This window comes from Ursus americanus, chromosome 21 (genome assembly GCF_024610735.1).
Source record: "Ursus americanus isolate L20-20 chromosome 21, mUrsAme1.1.p, whole genome shotgun sequence".
NCBI classification, from domain to species: Eukaryota; Metazoa; Chordata; class Mammalia; order Carnivora; family Ursidae; genus Ursus; species Ursus americanus.
In genome coordinates, this window is record NC_142147.1 from 27,319,445 (window position 1) to 27,340,779 (window position 21,335).

Below are 21,335 nucleotides of genomic sequence, written 5' to 3' on the forward strand. Positions count from 1 at the left end.
GGTAGCAAGCAGAAAAGGATATGGCAATTGGCCAAACAGTATATCCTCACAATAAAATGCTCCAGTAAATAATGAAACTTAACATTGAGCACCGGGGACACAGCAAATTGTCTGAAGAATTGCTAGAGCTTCCCAAAATTTTTCGTAATTTGGATATGGGCTCCGTAGGCCAGGAAAGAAGAGTTGAAGGCTATGGAAAATTGGCCAGCCTGATGCCCCAGACTCCATGTTTGGGCACAGGGAATAACAGAGCACTGCCCAGCTGACTGCTTGAGAAAAGCATCCTTTGAGTGAGAACCCCACTTATCCTTTGGGGTGCAGTATGGGAGACAGGAAGAGGAAGGTGGGGCTATGACGTGGCTGAAGACTGTGTTGTGTTGGTTGCTGAATGAGTGATTCAACATATTTCATTTCCCTCTCCAGGAATGTCCTTACGGATGAAGATGTCGGGTGTGAAGAAAGAGAATATAAGAAAGTAGAAGTGCCCACTGTGGTCATCTCACAAGTACGGTTTCCTCTCCACAGCATGGCTTGGCAAGTCGAGGGTCCTTCCTCTAAAACAAAAACAGAGACAGGAGCATCGGCAAGTATCACACTGGGGTCTGGGTGCGATGAGGCTGGGGAACATCATCCAGGTCACTTCCCAACCAAACGCCCCCAGAGCCAACACCCCGCTGAGAGCCACACACCTCAGCACATAGATTTTTCTCTATAATGAAAAAGCTGATTACCTCTAAACCATGGCATTCTTCCCAGCCCCTAGATAGAGCTACAAAAGGAGAAAGATTTTCCTCAATCATTCCGTAGTAAAAACAAAGGGGAGATCAAGGGACTTTAAAAATTCATACCCTTAAATTCTCCTTCTAGAAGGATGGCCTAAGGAAATCATTGGAGATATAAAGATTTAGGTACAAAGATGTTTGGCATTAAACTTTAGAAATAGCGAACAATTGGAAAAATAAATTACTGTATATCCATGGACAATATACAGTCTTTTAAAATAGGGTTTGTCTCAGCGACAAGAGTGGGAGTAAGCAAGCATTTTCATACTTTGTAGGTAATTATGAATTGGCATAGCCTCCATGACATAGAATGTGGAGAGTGTATCAAAATTTAAACTCACAGTTCCTCTGCTAGGGCACTCTTCTCCAGATATACCTTCCTGTTCTCACAGACATGTAACTCTCCTTGTACACAGCAGCTTTGGTGGTAAAAGCAAGAAAAATTGGAAACAACTGTACTCCACCAATAGGAGACTGGCTGAATAAACCAAATTGTATCCGCACAAGGCAATACTATAAAATGTTTTTTTTAAAAAAATGAGGAAGTTCTCTAATACTGATTTAGAGCAGTCTCTGATGTATTAAGTAAAAAATACATGTTCTATATTTATTTTTTATTTTAATTCCAGTATAGTTAACATACAGTGTTATATTAGTTTCAGGTGTGCAACACAGTGATTTTAAAAAGTCTATATATTATGCAATGCTCATCGTGTGAACTGTGCTCTTAGTCCCCACCCCCTGTTTCACCCATCCTCCCACCCATCTCCCCTCTGGTAACCACCTGTTTGTTCTCTGTGGTTAAAAGTCTGTTTCTTGGTTTGTCTCTTCTTTTTCTTTGTTCATTTGCTTTGTTTCTTAAATTCCACGTGCGAGTGAAATCATATGGTATTGCCTTTCTGTAACTGACTTATCTCACTTAGCATTATACTTTCTAGGTCATTCCATGTTGTTGCAAATGGCAAAATGTGATTCTTTTTTATGGCTGAGTAATATTCCATTGGTAGTGGGTCAGTGTGTGTGTGTTTATACACCACCTCTTCTTTATCCATTCATCTATCATTGGACACTCAGGCTGCTTCCAAAATTTGGCTATTGTGAATAATGTTGCAGTAAACATATGGGTGCATATATCCTTTTGAATTAGTGTTTTCATATTCTTTGGGTAAATACCCAGTAGTGGAATTACTGGATTACGTGGTGATTCTTTTTTTAATTTTTTGAGGAACCTCCACACTGTTTTCCACAATGTCTGCACCAGTTTGCGTTCCCACCAACAGTGCAGGAGGATTCCTTTTTCTCCACATCCTCACCAACACTTGCTGTTGCTTGTATTTTTGAGTTTAGCCATTCTGCGTGATGTGAGGTAATAGCTTATTGTGGTTGTGATTTGCATTTCCCTGACAGTGGGGGTGGTGTTGATCATCTTCTCATTTACCTGTTGGCTACATGTTCTGGTTTTAAAAAGCATTTCCGGGGGCGCCTGGGTGGCACAGCGGTTGAGCGTCTGCCTTCGGCTCAGGGCGTGATCCCGGCATTGTGGGATCGAGCCCCACATCAGGCTTCTCTGCCAAGAGCCTGCTTCTTTCTCGCCCACTCCCCCTGCCTGTGTTCCCTCTCTTGCTGGCTGTCTCTCTCTCTCTGTCAAATAAATAAATAAAATCTTTAAAAATAAATAAATAAAAAATAAAAAACATTTCCAATGATGCTTGTGAAGAATATTTAGTCACATGGAAAGGCAACACTCATGTCAACTGACAAGTCAAAATACAAATATATATTCTTATATAAACACATTATACACTCACACATATACATGTATCTACAGTATAACAGCAATTGATTTCTATTTCTCTCTTTGAAGCTTTCTGTATTTTTAGAATACACGTACGTGTGTAAAACACATCTTTTAAATGTTAATTCTTTCCTTTTTTCCTATGTTCAAAGAGGTTTGTGCTAGAAAACTCAAGAATGAAAGCAATTATCCTCAAAACACCACTGTTTATGGAAAAGTGCTACTGAAATTTTAGCAGACAACCTCCCAGCTAACTCTGTTTGCATATACAAATCTCTGAATGAATTTGCACACACTTATACCTTCAGGTTTGATACACGGGCATGTGTGGAGCTGCTTTTTTCACTCAATAATATGTTGTGCATATGATTCCCCATCCGTAAATATACAGTGACCATCCTCTATGGATGGAGACACCACACACTCTCCATTTAAAGTGATCCCCTGTTGATAGGCATTTAGTTTGCTTCCACAGTTTTGCTGTTGTAAGTAGTGCTGCGGTAAACATCCTCGTACATATATTTTGGGCACTTGTTCAATTATCTCCATAGGAAAAAAATGTACTATTTTTAAGATATAAATAATATACTTCAGTTTTCTGTCACTGCGTGGGGAGGAGCACATTGATGACCCGTTAAGAATGCTCACTAGCTTTTCTGCACACCTCTGATTTCTAGGGATTAAAACTTAACTCTGCTGAAACAGAAAAAACAGAAAAAGCAGACCCAAACCTGAGCCAGGTGGAGTTTCAGGAACCCCCGTGGAGCTTTGAGCGGGAAGAAATGCTTTCCATCGGCATAGAAGAAGTAAGTAACACCTCACGGGCCCTGAGGTCATGTGATACTGACTCTTCTTACTGAGCACCTGCCCCAAGTCGGAAAATTGAGTCTTGCCAGGCCCCAGTTCCCCCTATTATCATCATTTATGTGCAGGGTGCTGGGCTAGTCACCTTTCACGGAGTCAAACAAGTTAAAGTCAGGAATTAACCTGTAAATTGGCTAAAGCTTAACCTGCCCTTTGCAGGGCCTTCATCCCAATTGATGCTACGGAGTGACTTACAGGTGTTTGACATTACAGGTGTTTGATATTCTGCCCCTCTATGGAGTGCTGCGGCCGCATAGTAGCCACCAGATATCCTTCACCTTCTACGGACACTGTGACATCATGGCACAGGCCAAAGCCCTGTGTGAAGTGGAAGGAGGGCCCACCTATGAGATAATGCTGAGGGGAGAGGCCTCCCTGGTCAACTATTCCTTTGACACCAAGGATATTAACTACGGATTGCAGGTATTGCCAACTGCAGGGCGGGGAGTTCCCAGTTTAACCATAAACATTGCACCCAGTTCTGTGTTCCAACCTCTCCTGGAACCCTGGGTCATCACAGTCTCACCACCACCCCTCACCTTGATCTCTAACCCTGATCATCCCACCGCCAACTGTTGGCCGGGCGGTTCACTTGTTTCTCTGTCTCCTGAAATTCAGCATGTTAGACGCCTTCCCTCTCAGTCCAGAAGCCCATACCGACCTCTCCCCTTCTTTCACTACCACCTTATCAGTCCCCTAAGTTTACAACCTCCGAGGCATTTGCCACCGCACTCTCTCTCACCGCCCCATCCTTACCAGCATCCAGGCATGCTGATTCATCAAGCAGGATCCCTCTACATCGGTTTGCCATTCCCATGGCCACCGAGGTTCTCGCGGCACAGGGGCTTCTCAAACCATGCCTGAGATAGGACAGCAGTTCTTCTCAAACTCTAATGTGCATACAAGTCACTGGGAATCTGGTTCCAGTGAGGAATCTGATTCAGTAGGTCTAAGATGCAGCCTCAGATTCTATCAAGCATTTCTCTCGAGCCCCCAGGTGATGCCGAGGACCCCATGCAAGAAGGGATAACATCACATTCATAGCTTCTGCCTGTAACCCATCTAGACAGCACTGCCACATAGACTTTCCCAAAACTGCATTTTCATCCTATCAGTCCCAGAACAATTAACCCCAGCAGCATTTGGGAAGGCAACACAGTATTGAGAAAAGAGCATGGTTCTGTAGTCAGAAGAACTGGGATGTCACCCCAGTTTGACTTCCTCCTGACTATGTAACCTTGAGCATATCACCTGAGCTCTCCAAGCCAGAGTACCCCTCATTTATAAAATAGGAATGGGGTAGCAGGGACTATCTCCCCAGGTAGTTGTGGTCAATTAAACTGTACTGTTAGTACCGTGCATGGGCCAGGGAAGCCTCCAATCCTGAGTCCCTTTCTCTGTCACCCATTAGATCAGAGTCAAGTTCCTTCACCTGGGTGAGGGTCTCTATTAACTAATGTTCCTTACACATTAAATTTCATTTCTTACAGTTTCCCCTGAGAGCCCATTCATCCATTTGTGGCCAAACTGGTTTACCCATGGACACTGCTACTACCCAGCCCTTCCTGCCTCAATACTTCCTCTTACATTATCCCTCTTCTCTACTATGCCGACCCCAAATCTACACATACCGTAAGACTCAGCTCAGCTGCATCCTCCAGTTTTTTTTCTCTTACTTGGCATTCTCTTGGCATTTAAATATATTCTTTGCTGTAAAATAATGTACATTCTAATTTTTGTTTTGGAATAATTGTTAATTCTATGTCTGTACATCTTCTTCTCCCAATTAGATTTGTGTTATGTACTCACAAACCAGATCTCCTACCAAATTATAATGGAAATTAATCCCCCCCAATTATATAGCTGCTGCATATATAATTACTGAATTCTGGGGGTACCTGTGTGTTTATAGGTGAAAGATTGTGCCTAAAAGCAAATTCACCCGACACCTATTTAGACTTTGTCCATTAAGTTGACCAAATAGAATTCTCTTTCATTCCTTATCTCCAGGGTCTTCTGAGCAATTAATTCTGCCTCAGCCCAGAGTGTATTCTGAGCAGCCAGGCCTTGCCCTAGCTTATCCTGAGAACCCCTGAAGTGGCCTCAGTTTGTGGTTATTGGACCTGCTGATTAGCTGCCGAACTGTGTTAGTAAAATCTCAGGAAAAAGAGCATGTCTTGCCTATTTGTCCCGTATCTCTCCATATAAATAGAGAAATCCTAATTCTGAACGCAGATCTCATCCAAAAAATAAACAGATATTAGTATAGGAAAACTTACTTTTAAGACCCTCCATTATGAGTTCTTTGTGGTGAAGCAGCTGAGGTGCAGAGGGTTAGACACCCCCACACACGGCCCCGCTAACTGAGTTAGTCGTCAGAAGAGCTAACGCGGAGCCAGGTTTCCAGGATCTGGTGTGCCTCCCGCTCTAGTGGCCACCTTTTGGTGACAGTGAAATGTGGATTGGCCAGTGCCTAGATCGTGAAAAATGAAATCCGTGTCTGTGAGGCTTATTTGTCTACCCCCCGCCCCTTTGCCAGGAAGATAGCAGCTTCCCGAAAGGTGGCTGACAGCAGTCTCTCTTCTTCCCCTCTTAAGCTGTTCGACCACGTCACAGAGAATGAGATCACACTGAGGAACACTGGGAAAGTTGGCTTTGAGTTCAAGGTTCTGACTGACCACCTGTCTTCACCAGACAACCTGCTGCCCGGAGTGCCCCTAATCCTGCCCCTCTCGGTAAGTAGCCTCCTCGCCCACGGTGGCCATAGGGCAAGGGTAGGAAGGACCCAAGTTCAAACCTACACGCCACAGCCCCGTGGCATGTGAGATTATGCTACACATTACTGCCAGGATGATGGTGTGATTTTTTTTTTAACTAAAAATAAAGAGTTCTCAGAAGCAATAAATAAATACATAAACCCAAGCACTTGACTCATATATAAAGCAAGTATTTATTGAGTCCTACATGAGCCAGCCACCATGTAGGTGCCAGGGGTTCCACTGTGAACAAGACAGTATAGCCCCATGGGGTTATTTTCATGATTATAAGAATGGTTTGTTTCCACTTACGTCCTCACACTTCCCTTGTAATTCCTTGAAGCCAAGGGCCTGCATCCCACTTGGGTTTATCCTTTCCTTTTCAAAGTACAGTTTTATTACACATGGATGCATCCTGAAACTGCCTTAGTTTATGAATTTTTCAAAACTTTTAGGCACCTGCTATGACCAGGCGTTTCCCTGGCACTGGGGATGGCATAGCACGGTAAATGAAATGGACAAATATACTTGATCCCAAAACTTGGAAATTTTGTTTTATCAGATTTTGCTGTATCTTGAGTTTTATGAAGATGGCACCAGCAATGTAATCTTGGGCCTTTTGCTTTTCTTCCATCCAATCTTGTGTCTCCAAGACGAGTGCACGTTGTTGCACGTAGCTGCAGTTCATTTCTTTTCACCATTAAATAATATCCCTTCTATAACTATATTGAACGCAGTTTTTCTTTTTCCTGTCAAAGCACATTTGGGATTTTTTTCCCCTAAAATTTTGCTGTTAAAAACAATCCTGCTACAATATTCTCATCCTGTCTCCCGGTCTACAGATGGAAGCATTGTCTTAGGGAATTCTCCTAGGAGTGAAATTTCTGGGTCATGGGGTTAGCATATGTTCAGTTTGATAAGACGGCAGTAAAACATTTTGCACAGTACTTTTTTTTCCCATTGGTATTCTCACCAAACATATAAAAGTTTCTTTTGATACATATTCTCACCAAAATGTGGTCGTTTTTGGCAATGTGTGGTTTTTAAAAAAAGTTCATCACGATCCTCGTTTCATTTCCCTGATTGCTTATGAGGATGGACATCTTTTACTGCATTTATTTGCCATTCATATCTCCTCTTTTATGAAATACCCGCTCACGTATACTACCTTCCGTTCTATTACTTATTTGTCATTTTCGCATAGCTTCATATGAATGAATGGAGAATAACCAGCACAGTAGGCCTGTGGGACTGCCCTGTCCGTTAAGTCTCCAGAAGCAGGGTCCATTGTAAATATTAACCTTCTCTCCGGTCTTTCTGCTACATAGGGTTTTATCAGTTCATATCAAGAGCAGGTGTTGAAGGTTTACTACTTACCTGGAGTACCTGAGGTCTTTCAAAGGAGTTTCCAGATACAGATTGCCCACCTGGACCCAGAAAACATCACACTACGTGGAGAGGGAATCTTTCCCCGAATCTGCCTCGATCTCCCCCGGAAACTCCAAGGTATTACTACCCACTGTAGTATTTCCCCACTGGGGGACAAAAGATGCATTCCGCTTTGTTTATTTGAAGGTTGATTGGCACTCACATTATTTGCTTGGCAGTCCTCACCAGTTTCTTTGTGTGTGATTCTTCAACTGCAAAAAAAAACAAAAACAAAAAAACAAAAAACAAAAAAATTGAATTGAAATTGACCTGGTGACCTGAGTTTAATGAGACAGGATATGATCCATGGCAGTCCCAAAATTAAGACCCCTGGCCAGTTGTGCCATCAGTGAATTGCATATAGAGGGATCAGGAAGTTGCGTCCCTTCAGCCACAGCCTCTCCCTGAATTGTCCTTACTGTAGCACACTCACATGGCCATTGAGAGGTGGAGGCTGATTTTACTCCAAGGAGTAGAAATCATAAAATATAAACTGTACAGAAAGGCAACCAAGGTTCTAGCCCCCTTCCGTGTTTTAGCATTATACAGTTTAGAGGCTAATTTAGACTCTGATTACTTGTCTGCCCACATGCTTCGCCAAGCTTTCTCTGGTAACATCTAACCCCCGGAGCCATCCCTCTGGGCCAGAAGACTTCCATCTTGGCAAATCCCAAAGCTCAGCTGAGCAGCTGTCTCAGCCGTGGGCTCTTGGGCTCTTTCTTCCTGACATGGAGTACAGGGCAAAGGGTTAAGACAAAGTTCTCATTCTTCTTTGTGACTCCTTCAAGCTCCTTGAAATCTTCGTTCCCCAGACAGCTTCAGACTAAGCCCTCCTACTTGGGCTTCCCCCTCCCCTGTGCCCCAAAGTCACTGGCTCCCCTGTTGACGATCACCCATTACATCCTGACTGTCTGCTCCCTGAAAATACAAATATTACTACCTTTAAGACTGTGCTGCCCTCTAGCATCTAGAGTTCCGCCAGCCACAGGTCAGTCCAGCTCCATACAGACGTGTCAGGAGGGAAAGCCTTTGCCACTTGGTTGAAAACCCAGTGCCCAGCCGGCCTCCTTAGGGCAGTATCCATGTTTGGCCAGCAGAGGGCTTTCAGAGAGTGTACGTCTGAATACTGTTAGTTCTGAGTCCTAGTTGGGTCTCCTGTGCTCCATTGCGTTACAAGTCCAGAGCTTCCTGATATTCCAGAGTAGGCACTTTAATTTCTCTGCCTTCCTCGCCCCTCAAGGATTTGAATTTGCACTGGCTTACTGGTGAACCTGGGTGTCTGACATCTCTCCACCGATTGCCTACATCCCTGATTCGGGGGATTGACACCTGTCTAGTTGCAGTTATAGCTGCAAATATAGTGCTTTTGTTTACTGAGATTTAATAAACATGCAAAGTGACTTAAAGGATGACTGGCCATCTGAGTGTGTCTAGCATGGAGGGAGCTCCCAGGTCACATGGCATTTGGCGCTAGACCCAGGAAAGCACCAAGGAAGCTGGGATCTGCTTGATCACCCTATGAGTGAGATAGGATGTTACTACCATCAAGTTCTTGAGAACCAGCGAGGAGCTCACTACAGCACAATCTCATTAAACTCCGTGGGGTCTCTGATACCAACTGAACTCACTCACAAACGACGTCACCCTCTGAGGCAAAGAAAACATGGCAGATGAGCACCAGAAATTTCACCTCCCTTCTCATGCTATGGACCCTGAGCTGACAGTCTGTGTTTTAGGCATAATTCATATATTTCTAATCATCCTGATTTCCTTCTCCTTCCAATTCCACAGGAAATGAAAAGTATGAAGTCTTTTTGAATCAGGCCAGAAAAAACCTAGAGAAAGAGCACAACCAATATGAAACGCTCATTCACGTAGAGACAACTGAGGAAATGCCTGAGGATGAATCTTCTGAGGTAAGGTTAGCTTCATCCGGCACAGAATGAATGTGGCAGAAGAACAGTAGGTGCAAAGGCCCAGGGGCAAGAAGGACATGCAATCTCTGAGGAACAGAAAGGAGAAAAAGATGTATCTAGAGTGAAGAAGGGGCAGAGGTCAAGGGCTCCCTAGGGAACCTATTAAGGGTTTCGAACTTTATTCTGAGGGCAACAGCAAGTCAGTGAAGTATTTCAAGTGGAGCCTTGGATAATCAGATTTGCATCTTTAAAAAATCTCTCTGGCTGCCTTGTGGAGCTCTGAGAAGCTTTCAGGGGCTTGCGAGGGTTAGAATAGATGTGCTGAGATGTGCTCAGTTTTTTAAAAGCTGATGGGGTAACTCTAGATGAGAGGTCATGTCATGTAAACAAGGGTGATGACACAGGAGGTAGGAAGAATCAGGTAGGTTCAAAAAATACTCAGGAGGTGGAATGGTCAATGATTAGAGATTGGTTGGATGTGGGGGTGAAGCAGAGGTGACCCCCAGTGTCTTGCTTAGGTGACAAAATAAGGAGGGGGCACTGAGATGGGAAACTCAGGAGGAGAAGCAAGTTTAGGGGGAAGGGAGAAAGGGAAATGAGTTCTGATGGTTCGTCATTGTACACGAGATTTCGGAGCATCACCCAACTGAGGCTCCAACAGGGCGCTGGACCCACTGCTATGGACCTGAGGAGAGAGAGAGGCTGGAGAAAGTGCTTTGAGTCACCACATGGTCATTGTGATCACAGGAAATGGTGAGATTCCCTGGGAAGTGTACTGAGTGAGCAGGGGACAGGGTCGATTCGGAGTAGAGCCCTTTGGACTCCACCAGTCGAGTGGGGGTGGAGGCAGCCAAAGAGGTTCAGCCTGGTGCCTCCCAAGCGGGAGCCACGCCAAGAGTTGGTCTTTCAAGGGAGAGAGTGACCCAGCTTGTAAATAAAGGCTGCCCTTTATTTGAATCTATAATTGGTGGGAAGTGACAGCAAAATCCCAAAATGTTCTCCCTCACCATGCCCTGAAATTCTTCTCTTACCAGTCCATTCCTGGCCCTGAAGGCTGCTTACTCCCTGTGCTCATCTTTTAAAATGCATGTGCATGAGAATGTGGTCCCGAGGAAGAATTACTTATGTAGCTAGAGAGCCCTCGGGCTGGTGAAGAGCAGTGTCACTGGGGAGACTCAGAGCCCCAAAGGCCACCAGCAGTGACTTGTTTTGCAGAAGCTGAAAGTGCACCTTCGCTCCAAGGATGACCGTAATTAATAACATGAGCTGCCATCGACTGAACTGTTGCCCAGGGCTGCATCATGCCACGGACCTGCATTAGTATTTCATTAACCCCGCCCCCAACGGTGCCACTCTTGTCTTAATTTCACAGTTTGCTGGGATCTGTGGGAGTGAAGCGCAGGTCCCCAGGCCGGCAGCCGAGCTAGGATCTGAATCCAGGTCTGTGTTCTTAGCCTCTGTCCTCTCTGCTTGGACCCCAGCGTCAATACAGGGCAGCAGTGTGTCTCCACTCTGCTCCCCGCGTCCCCAGGTGGCTCCTCAGCGGAGCCTTAGCACAGCTGTCTCTGGCGGCCGCTCCAGACCTGGGGTGGGGCTTCTGAGAACGTGCTGAAGGCAGAGGCAGAGCGAGCTCGTCGTCCTCTGGCACAGGGCGCCAGGCGACCTCTCCGGGCTCAGGAGCAGGCATAGGGTGGGCTTCACTTGCATCAGCATGACTGGATACACCTGGCGGTGAGGCAGGCTGCTCTCCCACTTTGTCACCACTTCTCGTGGTCTCCTTACGGGCCATTCCACACATTAACCTGCCTTGCTTGGCCCCGGACCTAAGGTTTGAGTCTTGGGAACAGTATTTCTCAGCCTTTTTTCACTTGACACTTCCCAAGACATTTTTTTCCTAATACCCCATGAAATATTCTTACTATATATTAAAAAAAATAATTTCTTTGACTAGTTTGATGTTAAAATTTTTTAACTTTCTCTTTTGAAATAATTATAGATTCACAGGATGTGGCCAAAAAAAAAAAAAATTGTTTTCCCCAATGGTAACATCTTACATAACTTGTAAGATGTGGTACAACAGTCTCAACACTAGGAAATTGTCGTTGGTACAAACCACAGGGCTTATTCAGATTTCAGTTTTATACGTGCTCATGTGTGTGTGTGGTTCCATGTGATTTTTTTGCCTGTGTAGGTTTGTGTAACCCCCACTACAATTAAGGTACAGAACTGTTCCATCACCACAAAGATCCCTTGTGCTTGAGGAAATAGAATTAAAAACAAAATCTCCTTCCAACCCAGAAAATCTCTCCACAGCGGGAGAAGAGAAAGAAAACAATTTTATTGTTGAATAAGCATTAAACCAGAATCTGATCCGCATTACAGGCAGTTCACCAAGAGATTGCAAAGACAGAAAGAAAACTCAGCCTTTTATATAACCAAACATACAACCCATTCCATACATGTTCTCGAGGTAAACACTAACTAATCCTTAAGTAAGAACTATAACTAACTATAACTAGTCTGCAAGTAAGAGAACTTGACAGCACCATCCATCACACATCGTTCCTCCTGAACTCGCATGGTCATCGGGGTGACCATCTGTGTTGGACAGTTGGCTTTATCCAGAGGGAAACCTCTCATGTTTGTAGGACAGGGCCCTCTGAAGTCAGGCTCCTAGCCTCTCACAGAAACTGGGAGATGGGATCTCTATCTTACTTGATGATTGCACTTTGAAGAGAAGGTTCCCGGGGCCTTGAGGAAGACACTTGTGGGTGATAAAGCTGACCAGAGGCTTATGTTTGCTTTAAAAAGATTTACATGCATTTCAGAAACACGGAGAAAGAACTTACAAGTTTTGTAAAGTAATTGTTCTAAGGAAAGGGAGTGGGGAGAAGTCTCTCCCCTTATTTTCATTAAGGAGAATTCAACCTCTTATTTTTTCATTTGTATTTGGCCTTATAAGCTACTTCCTCACAGCCACCCCCAGTCTCTCATCCCTTACTCCTGGCAACCACTACAGTTCTCTATCTCTATGCTTCCGTTATTTCAAGAATATTATGTAAACAGAATCATACAGTATGTAACCTTTTTCTTTGAGTGTAATGCCCTTGAGATCCGTCACTATCAATAGTTCTTTCTTTTTCATCGTTGAGCATTATTCCATGGTGTGGATATGCCAGTTTCTTTACCCCACCCACCACCCCCATGAAAATTTTAATACCACAAATATACTGTATATCTGTTTATGTACCGTGGCCCTTTGGAAGGCCACAGATCACTGTAATATCTAAAATTTTTTCATTTCCCCCTCCATGAAGCAATTCTTTCCCTCACAGAGGTGATTTGCCCCCATTGAGAATGCGTGTTCTAGAAGAATCACTTGCTGTTCTCTCTTACTACAGTTAAGTCCTCAGCTCCAGATGGAAGTAGAGCGACTTATAGTCCAAGGCTATGCCATCGAACATCAGAAAACAATTATCCCCGATTCCACAGATGACTTTAGCTATCGGAGTCGTCGCAAACTAGCCAAGTGAGTGTCATTCTGTGTTGGGCTTGTTTCAGAGGGCAGCTGAGCGAATGTTGTCGCCCACCAGAGTGCAGCCTAAATTAATGGTTGATCATCTAGAAATGAAGTCTACTTGTCTCCTATATCTGCCATCCTCTAGCATCCAGGCAACCAGGAAGGTCTCTGCCTCTGAAAGTCAGAAACCTCTGGCTTTGCCTAATGGAGAGGCTGGGTTTGAGGTTCCTGAGGGCCCATGCTGATGTGTTTTGAGATAATGACTGAAACAGCAGTGTGGTGGGGCGGGGGTCATAGTATCTTATTCCTAGTCTCCTGTCTGGAGGGTGGTTCTTCTCCTCTCCCGAGGACAGAATTACGACAGGAGATAGATGAGAACAGCACAATCGCTCTTTTGGGAAAGTGACTGGTAAAGAGAGCTTGTTAACTGTTTCAGAGTCCAACTGCCAGAATATATCCTGGACTTCGGCTACATCATCCTTGGTGACATCCGAACACACATCATCAAGATCACCAACACCAGTCACTTCCCAGTGTCCTTCCACGCGGAAAAGCGCGTCCTCCATGACACAGGTAACCAGGCGAGGGAGACCCTTTCCTCTTGCACTTGTCAGTTCTAGCAAGGTGCCCAGCTGTACTGTTCTTCTGGAGTCATATTCATGCTTCTTCTGGGATCAGCTGAAAGAATTCTTGGGCCATTAACTGAGACTTGGAATGGTTATCCTGCCCCAGAAGGGCTCTACCTACAGCAGCTCTTATTTGCCATTTCCCTTTCCCACAAAGAAATTTTGTTTGTCTTGGTCCAGGCTTCAGTACTGAGTTAGATCGAGTAAAGAATCTGCCTTACTGTGAAACGGAAACATTTGAAGTGAAATTTGACCCACAAGGGGCCAGTCTTCCTGTTGGAAACAAAGAGGTCGTTTTGCCCATCAAGGTAAGATGCAATGCTGGGCCCAGCTCATCGTCCCCAACTACCAGCTCTGCTTGCTTTTTACCCCTAGGATGATCCAGTTACCATTTCAGAGCCACGAGTCTTCCCCCAACCCCATGCCACATGGTAACAGGAACTTTACGCCCATTCTAGGTGGTTGGAGGGCCAACAATTCACATCTGTCTCCAAGCCAAGGTGACCATTCCCACTATGACACTGTCTTGTGGAAAAGTCGAGTTCGCCACAATTCAGTGTGGACAGTGCCTCGTGGAAACTGTTCAGTTTTCTAATCCTCTCCAAGTCCCTTGTGAATGGTTCGTCCACAGCCATAAGCCAGTCAACAAGGTAAATGAGTTGTGGCCCATCGGTCCCCATTTTCCATCTCCATTTCGGCCAGAGTTGTCTTTTATGTCTTCGCTTTTTCATTATTTCCATCTTCTCTCAAGACCTGCTGTGACAACTGTTGCTTCCTAAATATAGTCTAGACCCTTAGCCCTGCATTCAAGGACTTACCAGGCCCCGCTCTCTGGTGGATGTCTTACTCCTCTCTGTAGCCCTGGTATCTACACGTTCCCTGATACCTGGGAGGGACTCAGTAAATGGAGGCTGAGTGAGTGGAGGGTGGAATAAATCCGTTTTCCATAGTAGATTATCTAATCGTCTAATACCTAATAACCAGCTGGAGAAACACATGCCGAAATACCTAAGACGGAAACTACATACTGAATTAAAGCCAAAGACACGCATCTTTGAGATCCAGCCCACATCTGGGGTCTTGGATCCTGGGGAGAGGTCCAACGTGCAAGTGAAATTCATGCCTAAAGAAGAGGTAAGCTTTAAAAAATGTGGTTCCATTCAGATGCTCTGGGTCTCTTTGAGCTTTCCTCAAAGGCCATACTTGATGAGGCAGGTGTCCAGGGAATTTCTGAGTGACCTTGGCCTCACTATTGTGATAAGGACATCAAGTGCTTGTTTCATGTGGGAGCTGTGTGACCTGGTGGTTAAGAGCACCAGCTCCAGAATCAGATCTATCTAGCACATGGACTTTTATCGGCAGACCTGGGTAAGTGGCCTTCTTCTTCTGTACTTAGAGGCTGCATGGCTTTGAGTAAATTACTTAGCCTCTAAACCTCAGTCTGCTCATCGATAAAATGAAAAAAAATATCACATGTCAAAAATCCCCTACTGCAATTCTAAAATCCAATAAGCTCCAGAAACCGGGGAAAAAATTTCGTTAAGTTTCAGACCCAAATTCATTTGGTAGAAAAACCTCATCTGAATTGACATGAGACTACTTAACCTTTATTTATTCTACTTAGTTTGCAGAGTCAAACATTGAAACTGCAGAAATATTCGTGTTTGATTTTAGGGGACCTGCCCCAGCCCCCGCTGAGGATATTATGCAACAGAGGGTCTGTGCACTACATTTACCTTTTTAAAAATCTGAATTTGAAAGCATCTGGCTCTTAGGGTTTCAGCTAAGACAGTATCAACCGGCCATACCTACTTCTTAGGGTTATTTTGAAGATGAAATGAATTAATATGAATAAAATGCATAGCAAACTGCTCTGTATGTAGCGAGTATCTAAATGACTATTTACTGTTATCATCAGTAGTTGGGATAATAGTAAGTACTTCCTGGTAGATGTACTCCCCGGGCCTCACAGGCGCTCCTTTTTTGAATGGCATTAGCAAAGAACACAGTAAAAATAAAATCCTACAGCCAGAGAGGATCTCAAGAGGTTAGCTGGAAAGACTTGCGCTCAAAGCCTAAGGCATTAGGGAGATGTCTTTCTCTCCTTTATTCTTTTAAAAGAAAAAAAAATCAATGTGGGTTTTGTAGACTACCTACAGATAACGCCCATTTTCCTGGTAATGGAAATGCTCTGAAGAAATGCTGAAGAGTCTGCAGTGAGAAAGAAGGAAAGAGAATAACTTCGTATCTGATTCTAAAATAAAGCCCCTGTTTCTTTCATGATCAAAATCAACCTTTCTTTGAAAAGAAAAGAGAGTTAATATGTTTGTCTTTCTTAGAGTCTTAAGACTGTTAGATGGTTTATCATCAGGATTGCCTAGCTTTTTGTTATTTTACTAAATGAAGGACATATGAGTAGATAAATTTAAAAAAAGGTTTATTCAGGTGTTTCCATAAACGTTGAGTTGGAACTGTTTAAGTTAATTAACTTAAGTTAATAACTTAAGTTCCACCAACTGGGAGATCAATTTATTGGCTACTGTTAGATGGTTTATCATCAGGATTGCCTAGCTTTTTGTTATTTTACTAAATGAAGGACATATGAGTAGATAAATTTAAAAAAAGGTTTATTCAGGTGTTTCCATAAACGTTGAGTTGGAACTGTTTAAGTTAATTAACTTAAGTTAATAACTTAAGTTCCACCAACTGGGAGATCAATTTATTGGCTATATACAAGGAATTGATTAGCCTTGCAACCCACACAGTCCACATCTCTATCTCCTTCAGCATTAGCAGCACAGGAGAAATCACTGATGTTGTAACAGATGTTCAGAATACTCTGTTAGAAAACAGGAAACGAATAAAATGTCTTAGAAATAGTTCCATAAAAAGCAATTAAAATATAGAAGTTTGGATCAGAAAGTACTAAGTCCATAACCATATAGAAAACCCTTTTAGCCAATAATTCATTCCCTTACTGTCTCCAGCAATATTTTCTGGGTGTGTATGTATGTCCATCCACATTCTATCCATCTGATTTTCCTTCTTGAGCTAAGATACTTAGGAGCTCTTCAAATCACGAAGCCAATCATGGCCTCCAAATCCAAGCCATGAGCTTAACTTTCTCAGAATGACCTGGACATATGGTTAAAAATGTAGATTTCCGGGGCACCTGGGTGGCTCAGTCGTTAAGCTTCTGCCTTCGGCTCAGGTAATGATCCCAGGGTCCTGGGATCGAGCCCCACATCAGGCTCCCTGCTCAGGGGGAAGCCTGCTTCTCCCTCTCCCACTCCCCCTGCTAGTGTTCCCTCTCTCACTGTGTCTCTCTCTGTCCAATAAATAAATAAAATCTTTAAAAAAATGCAGATTTCCAAGCCTTACCCTGTCCATATCAAGTCAGGATCTCTATGGATGGGGCCTGTGAATCCATGTTTTTAATAGGTTCCCCAGTAAAACCAGATTAGGATAGCTGGTATCCCTATCAATTAGTGTTCAGACTGTAATTATATCTGATAAACTGAATGCCCCAGCTGACCATCCCTGACCTGCTGCTTAACTATATCTTCAAATAATAGAAATATGTTAATTCACGTTCTTCAAGAAACAGACTTGGAGACGAGGATTCAAGTGCAAGCAGATTAATTGGGAAGTGTAGGGAACACTGATGGAGTGGCATAAAGTGGTTGGGGAAAGGAAGGCAGCTAATAGGGTATGCAAGTGAGCCAGCTGCCTTGGAGACTGGAACATAATCCTACTGGGAAACTGTGAGGAAATAGACAAAATGCACATTTCAGATTATCCCTTCCCAAGAGGAAGGGACCTGGGGTATTTATGTGGTAGTTCCTGAGTCATTGGTTGAGGATTGCTCCCAGATGTTAATCCCAACACTTCTGCCCTGCCCTGCCCTGCCCACAGGCAGCAAGGCCCATGAAATAAGAGCTCAGAGGTGCAGATAGGGGCCCATTTGAGCACAGTGGAGGGTCTGAAGGATATGAATGTGGCATCCAATGGCCTTCTACAAGTGATGAAGCATTTGGTACAGTGGCTGGCATGCTGGATACCCAGTATTAATACAGTCATATAAATTGTTCTCATGCAATTTTACGTAAAAAGTTTTCTCTCTTAATCTAAGGAGCATCAGTTTTGTCCCCACAATGGTTTTCAGGTTTACATTGCACAAGACAAAAAAACAAAGTTAAGATGCTTGTTTTGTTTTTATGTCTTCCAGAAATTCTACAGCCAAACCCTGGTGTTCCAGATTGCCCAGAGTGCCCAGAAGCTTACACTGCTGGCACAGGGGCAAGGTCTAGAGCCACGCTTGGAGTTTAATCCTTTGGTTCTGGAGCTGGGGCCACTGCTGCCTTATGCACCTGGAGATGAGGCTGAGGTGGTGGTGAAGAATCCCTGCAACTTTCCCATTGAATTTTACTCCTTAGAATTTGACCAGCAGTATCTCATAGAAGAGAAGGTGAGCAGAGGCCAAAACCAAATTTCATTTTCCTCCCTCTGCTGGGCCCTGCTCTTCCCTCAGTGTGGACAACTTCCTCCCCACCTTTGCCCCTCTTCCCCTTAAACCCTTCCTTGTCAATTTAAAGATCACTTTGTAGCCTTTCCTGACCTACTTCCCTTGCTCTGAGCAGAATTCGTTGCTTCTTGGCAATCTCATTACCCATTTTAAACAACTAATTGAAAAACTCATACATGCTCATGGTTAAAATTCAAACAGCAAAGAACATATGCAGCAGTCATTATATTTGAAGTGAATTTCTTGTCGACAGCATGTAATTGGGTCTTTAAAAAAAACACTCTGGCATCTCTGTCTTTAATTGATGTATTTAGGTCATTTACATTTAATAAAATTATGTTAGGGCTTAAATCTGCCACTTTTTTTTTCTTTTTGTTCTGGGCTACATATTTTCCAGTTGTTCCTCCATGTAATTTTTTTGACTTTTTTTTTTTTTAGAGCAGTTTTAGGTTCACAGCAAAATTAAGGGGAAGTTACAGAGATTTCCCATATGAACCTGCCCCCCAGAAACACATACCTTCTTCTATTATCAACATCCCCTACTAGCATGGTACATTTGTTACAATTGGTGAACCTACATTGATACATCATAATCACCTCAAATCCACAGTTTACATTAGAGTTCACTCTTGATGTTGTACATTCTGTGGGTTTGGACAAATGTATAATGACATGTATCCACCATTACAATATCATACAGAGTATTTTTACTGCCCTAAAAATCCTCTGTGTTCTCCTATTCATCCCTCCCTCTTCCCAACCTCTGGCAACCATTGATCTTTTTACTATCTGCACAGTTTGGCCTTTTCTAGAATGTCATATAATTGCAGTCATACAGTTACCTTTTCAGATTGGCTTCTTTCATTTAGTGATATACACTTAAGTTTCCTCCATGGCTTGACAACTCATTTCTTTTTAATACTAAATAATATTCCATTGTCTGGACATAGCAGTTTATTTATCTACTTACCTACTGCAGGACGTCTTGGTTGTTTGTAAGTTTTGGCAATTATAAATAAAACTACCATAAGCATCCATGTGCAGATTTTTGTGTGGCCATAAATTTTTATCTCCTTTGGACAAGTACAAACTAGTACAATTGCTGGATCATGTGGTAAGAGTATGTTTAGTTTTATAAAAAACTGCCAGACTATCTTCCAAAGTGGTTGACCATTTTGCATTCCCACCTGCAATGAGTGAAAGTTCCTGTTGCTCCTCATTCTCTTCAGTATTAGAAGTTGTCAGTGTTTTGAATTTGGGCCATTCTCATAGGTATGTAGTCATATCTTGTTTTGATTTGCATTTCCCTGATGACTTGTGATGTGGAGCATCTTTTCATATGCTTATTTGTCATGTGTACATCTTCTTTGGTGAGGTGTCTGTTAAGGTCTTTAGCCCATTTCTTAATCGGGTAGTTTGTTTTCTCATTGTTGAGTTTTAAGAGTTCTTTATGTATTTTGAATAACAGAAGTTAATCAGATGTATCTTTTGCAAATATTTTCTCCCATTCTGTAACTTGTCTTTTCATTCTTTTGACATGGTCTTTTGCAGAGTAGAGGTTTTTAATTTTAATGACATCCAGCTCATCAATTATTATTTTCATGGACTGTGCCTCTGGCATGTATCTAAAAAGTCATCAACACACCCAAGGTCATCTGGATTTTCCCTTATGGCACCTTCTAGGGTTTTATAGCTGTACGTTTTTCATTTAGGCCTATGATCCATTTTAAGCTTTGTGAAAGGTGTCAGATCCATCTAGGTTTCTTGCATCTGGATGTCCAGGTCTGCAATTGTTTCTTGGAAAAACTGTCTTTGCTCACTGTATTGCATTTGCTGCTTTGTCAAAGGTCAGTTGACTTATTCATTTGGATCTGTTTGTGGGATCTCTGTTCTGTTCCACTGATGCATCCGAGCCTGTTTTTACTATCTCTACCCTGCTCTGCCACCTTGAGGCTGAGCTGTAAAAACTACCCCTTTACCTAATACCCTTAGTATTCAACTTTTTGTTTTTATTTTTTTATTAAATTTATTTATTTATTTTATAATAATTTTTTATTATGTTATGTTAGTCACCATACAGTATATCCTTAGTTTTTGATGTAATCAACTTTTTAGAGACTGCCTTTTAGTTCCCTACTGTGAGCAATTATGAAATTAGCTACTAGTCTCTTTTTCTCTCTCCTCACCACCCTCTAATTTAAAGGGATATTCTTTTCAATTAATGCTTACTGGGTAATCATCTCAGGTGCACTCCCTCCATGTTTTGCTCCTTGTATTGTGTCTGTCATGTCAGAGCTTGCAACATGAAGATGTTAGAACCTAATTTCTGTCCCTTAGTTTTGGTTCTATATTTACATGTATTCAATGTTCAACACTAGTCCTGTGGTGAAGCTTCTCCAGTCACCACTGTGTGGTCAGTAGTAGATTCCTCAGGAAGGAGTCACGAGAACACTATTCCCTGAGTACACACATGTTGGTAACTGTCTGTGGCTTTTATGCTTAAAGTTAGGTCTGGTTGGATACAAGACATTTCACTCACATTTGCACTTGAATATCTTAAATGCATTGCTCCACCGTTTTCTCCTATGCTGTCCATGAAGTCTGAGGCTTAGTTTTTTTATTGTATATTAATTAGTTATCTATGGCTGCAAAACAGATTGCTCCCAAGCTTAGCAACTTAAAACAATAAACACTTGTTATCTCATGTAGTGTGTGGGTCAGGAATTTAGGAATGGCTTAGCTAAGGTTGTTCTACTTCCTCCAGACCCTCCCCCAACTCAGCCTTTGAGACTTCTGTCTTCTTTACATCTAGTGTTTATGCTCTGCCCAATTTAGATTCTGCCTCTAGAAGTTTTTCTCAGAATGGGAATTCATCCCCCTGGAAGGGAGTCTTTTCATTAGGTATTCATGAAATGCTCAATGGCTTAAGTTGGCACCGCATCCTCTGCTGTGGACCAGGTTCAATGGAAAGCAGAATCTAAGACTCTGAGATGGGCATGCAGGTTTCATAGGGAACACTCTCGGGAGAAACACCAGGAAAGAATAAGGCAAGTAGACCTAGGCAGAGAGATGAGCTGTGATGGGATTATAGCGGAGCCCTCAGCAGACCCCACAGAAAGCTGG

At 43.0% G+C, this 21,335-nt stretch overlaps 1 protein-coding gene across 1 annotated transcript in view; it reads left to right on the forward strand.

Moving 5' to 3' along the window:
- The window catches only part of HYDIN (HYDIN axonemal central pair apparatus protein), a 376,490-nt gene that overhangs the window by 240,298 nt on the left and 114,857 nt on the right, over window positions 1-21,335 (forward strand). Inside the window, exons 26-37 of the mRNA XM_087870593.1 lie at window positions 424-505; window positions 3,255-3,383; window positions 3,655-3,864; window positions 6,039-6,176; window positions 7,526-7,703; window positions 9,417-9,541; window positions 12,943-13,070; window positions 13,498-13,634; window positions 13,868-13,995; window positions 14,146-14,337; window positions 14,672-14,821; window positions 17,916-18,155. Coding sequence (XP_087726719.1) covers window positions 424-505; window positions 3,255-3,383; window positions 3,655-3,864; window positions 6,039-6,176; window positions 7,526-7,703; window positions 9,417-9,541; window positions 12,943-13,070; window positions 13,498-13,634; window positions 13,868-13,995; window positions 14,146-14,337; window positions 14,672-14,821; window positions 17,916-18,155 — 1,837 coding nt within the window. The remainder of the gene's footprint in view (window positions 1-423; window positions 506-3,254; window positions 3,384-3,654; window positions 3,865-6,038; window positions 6,177-7,525; window positions 7,704-9,416; window positions 9,542-12,942; window positions 13,071-13,497; window positions 13,635-13,867; window positions 13,996-14,145; window positions 14,338-14,671; window positions 14,822-17,915; window positions 18,156-21,335) is intronic.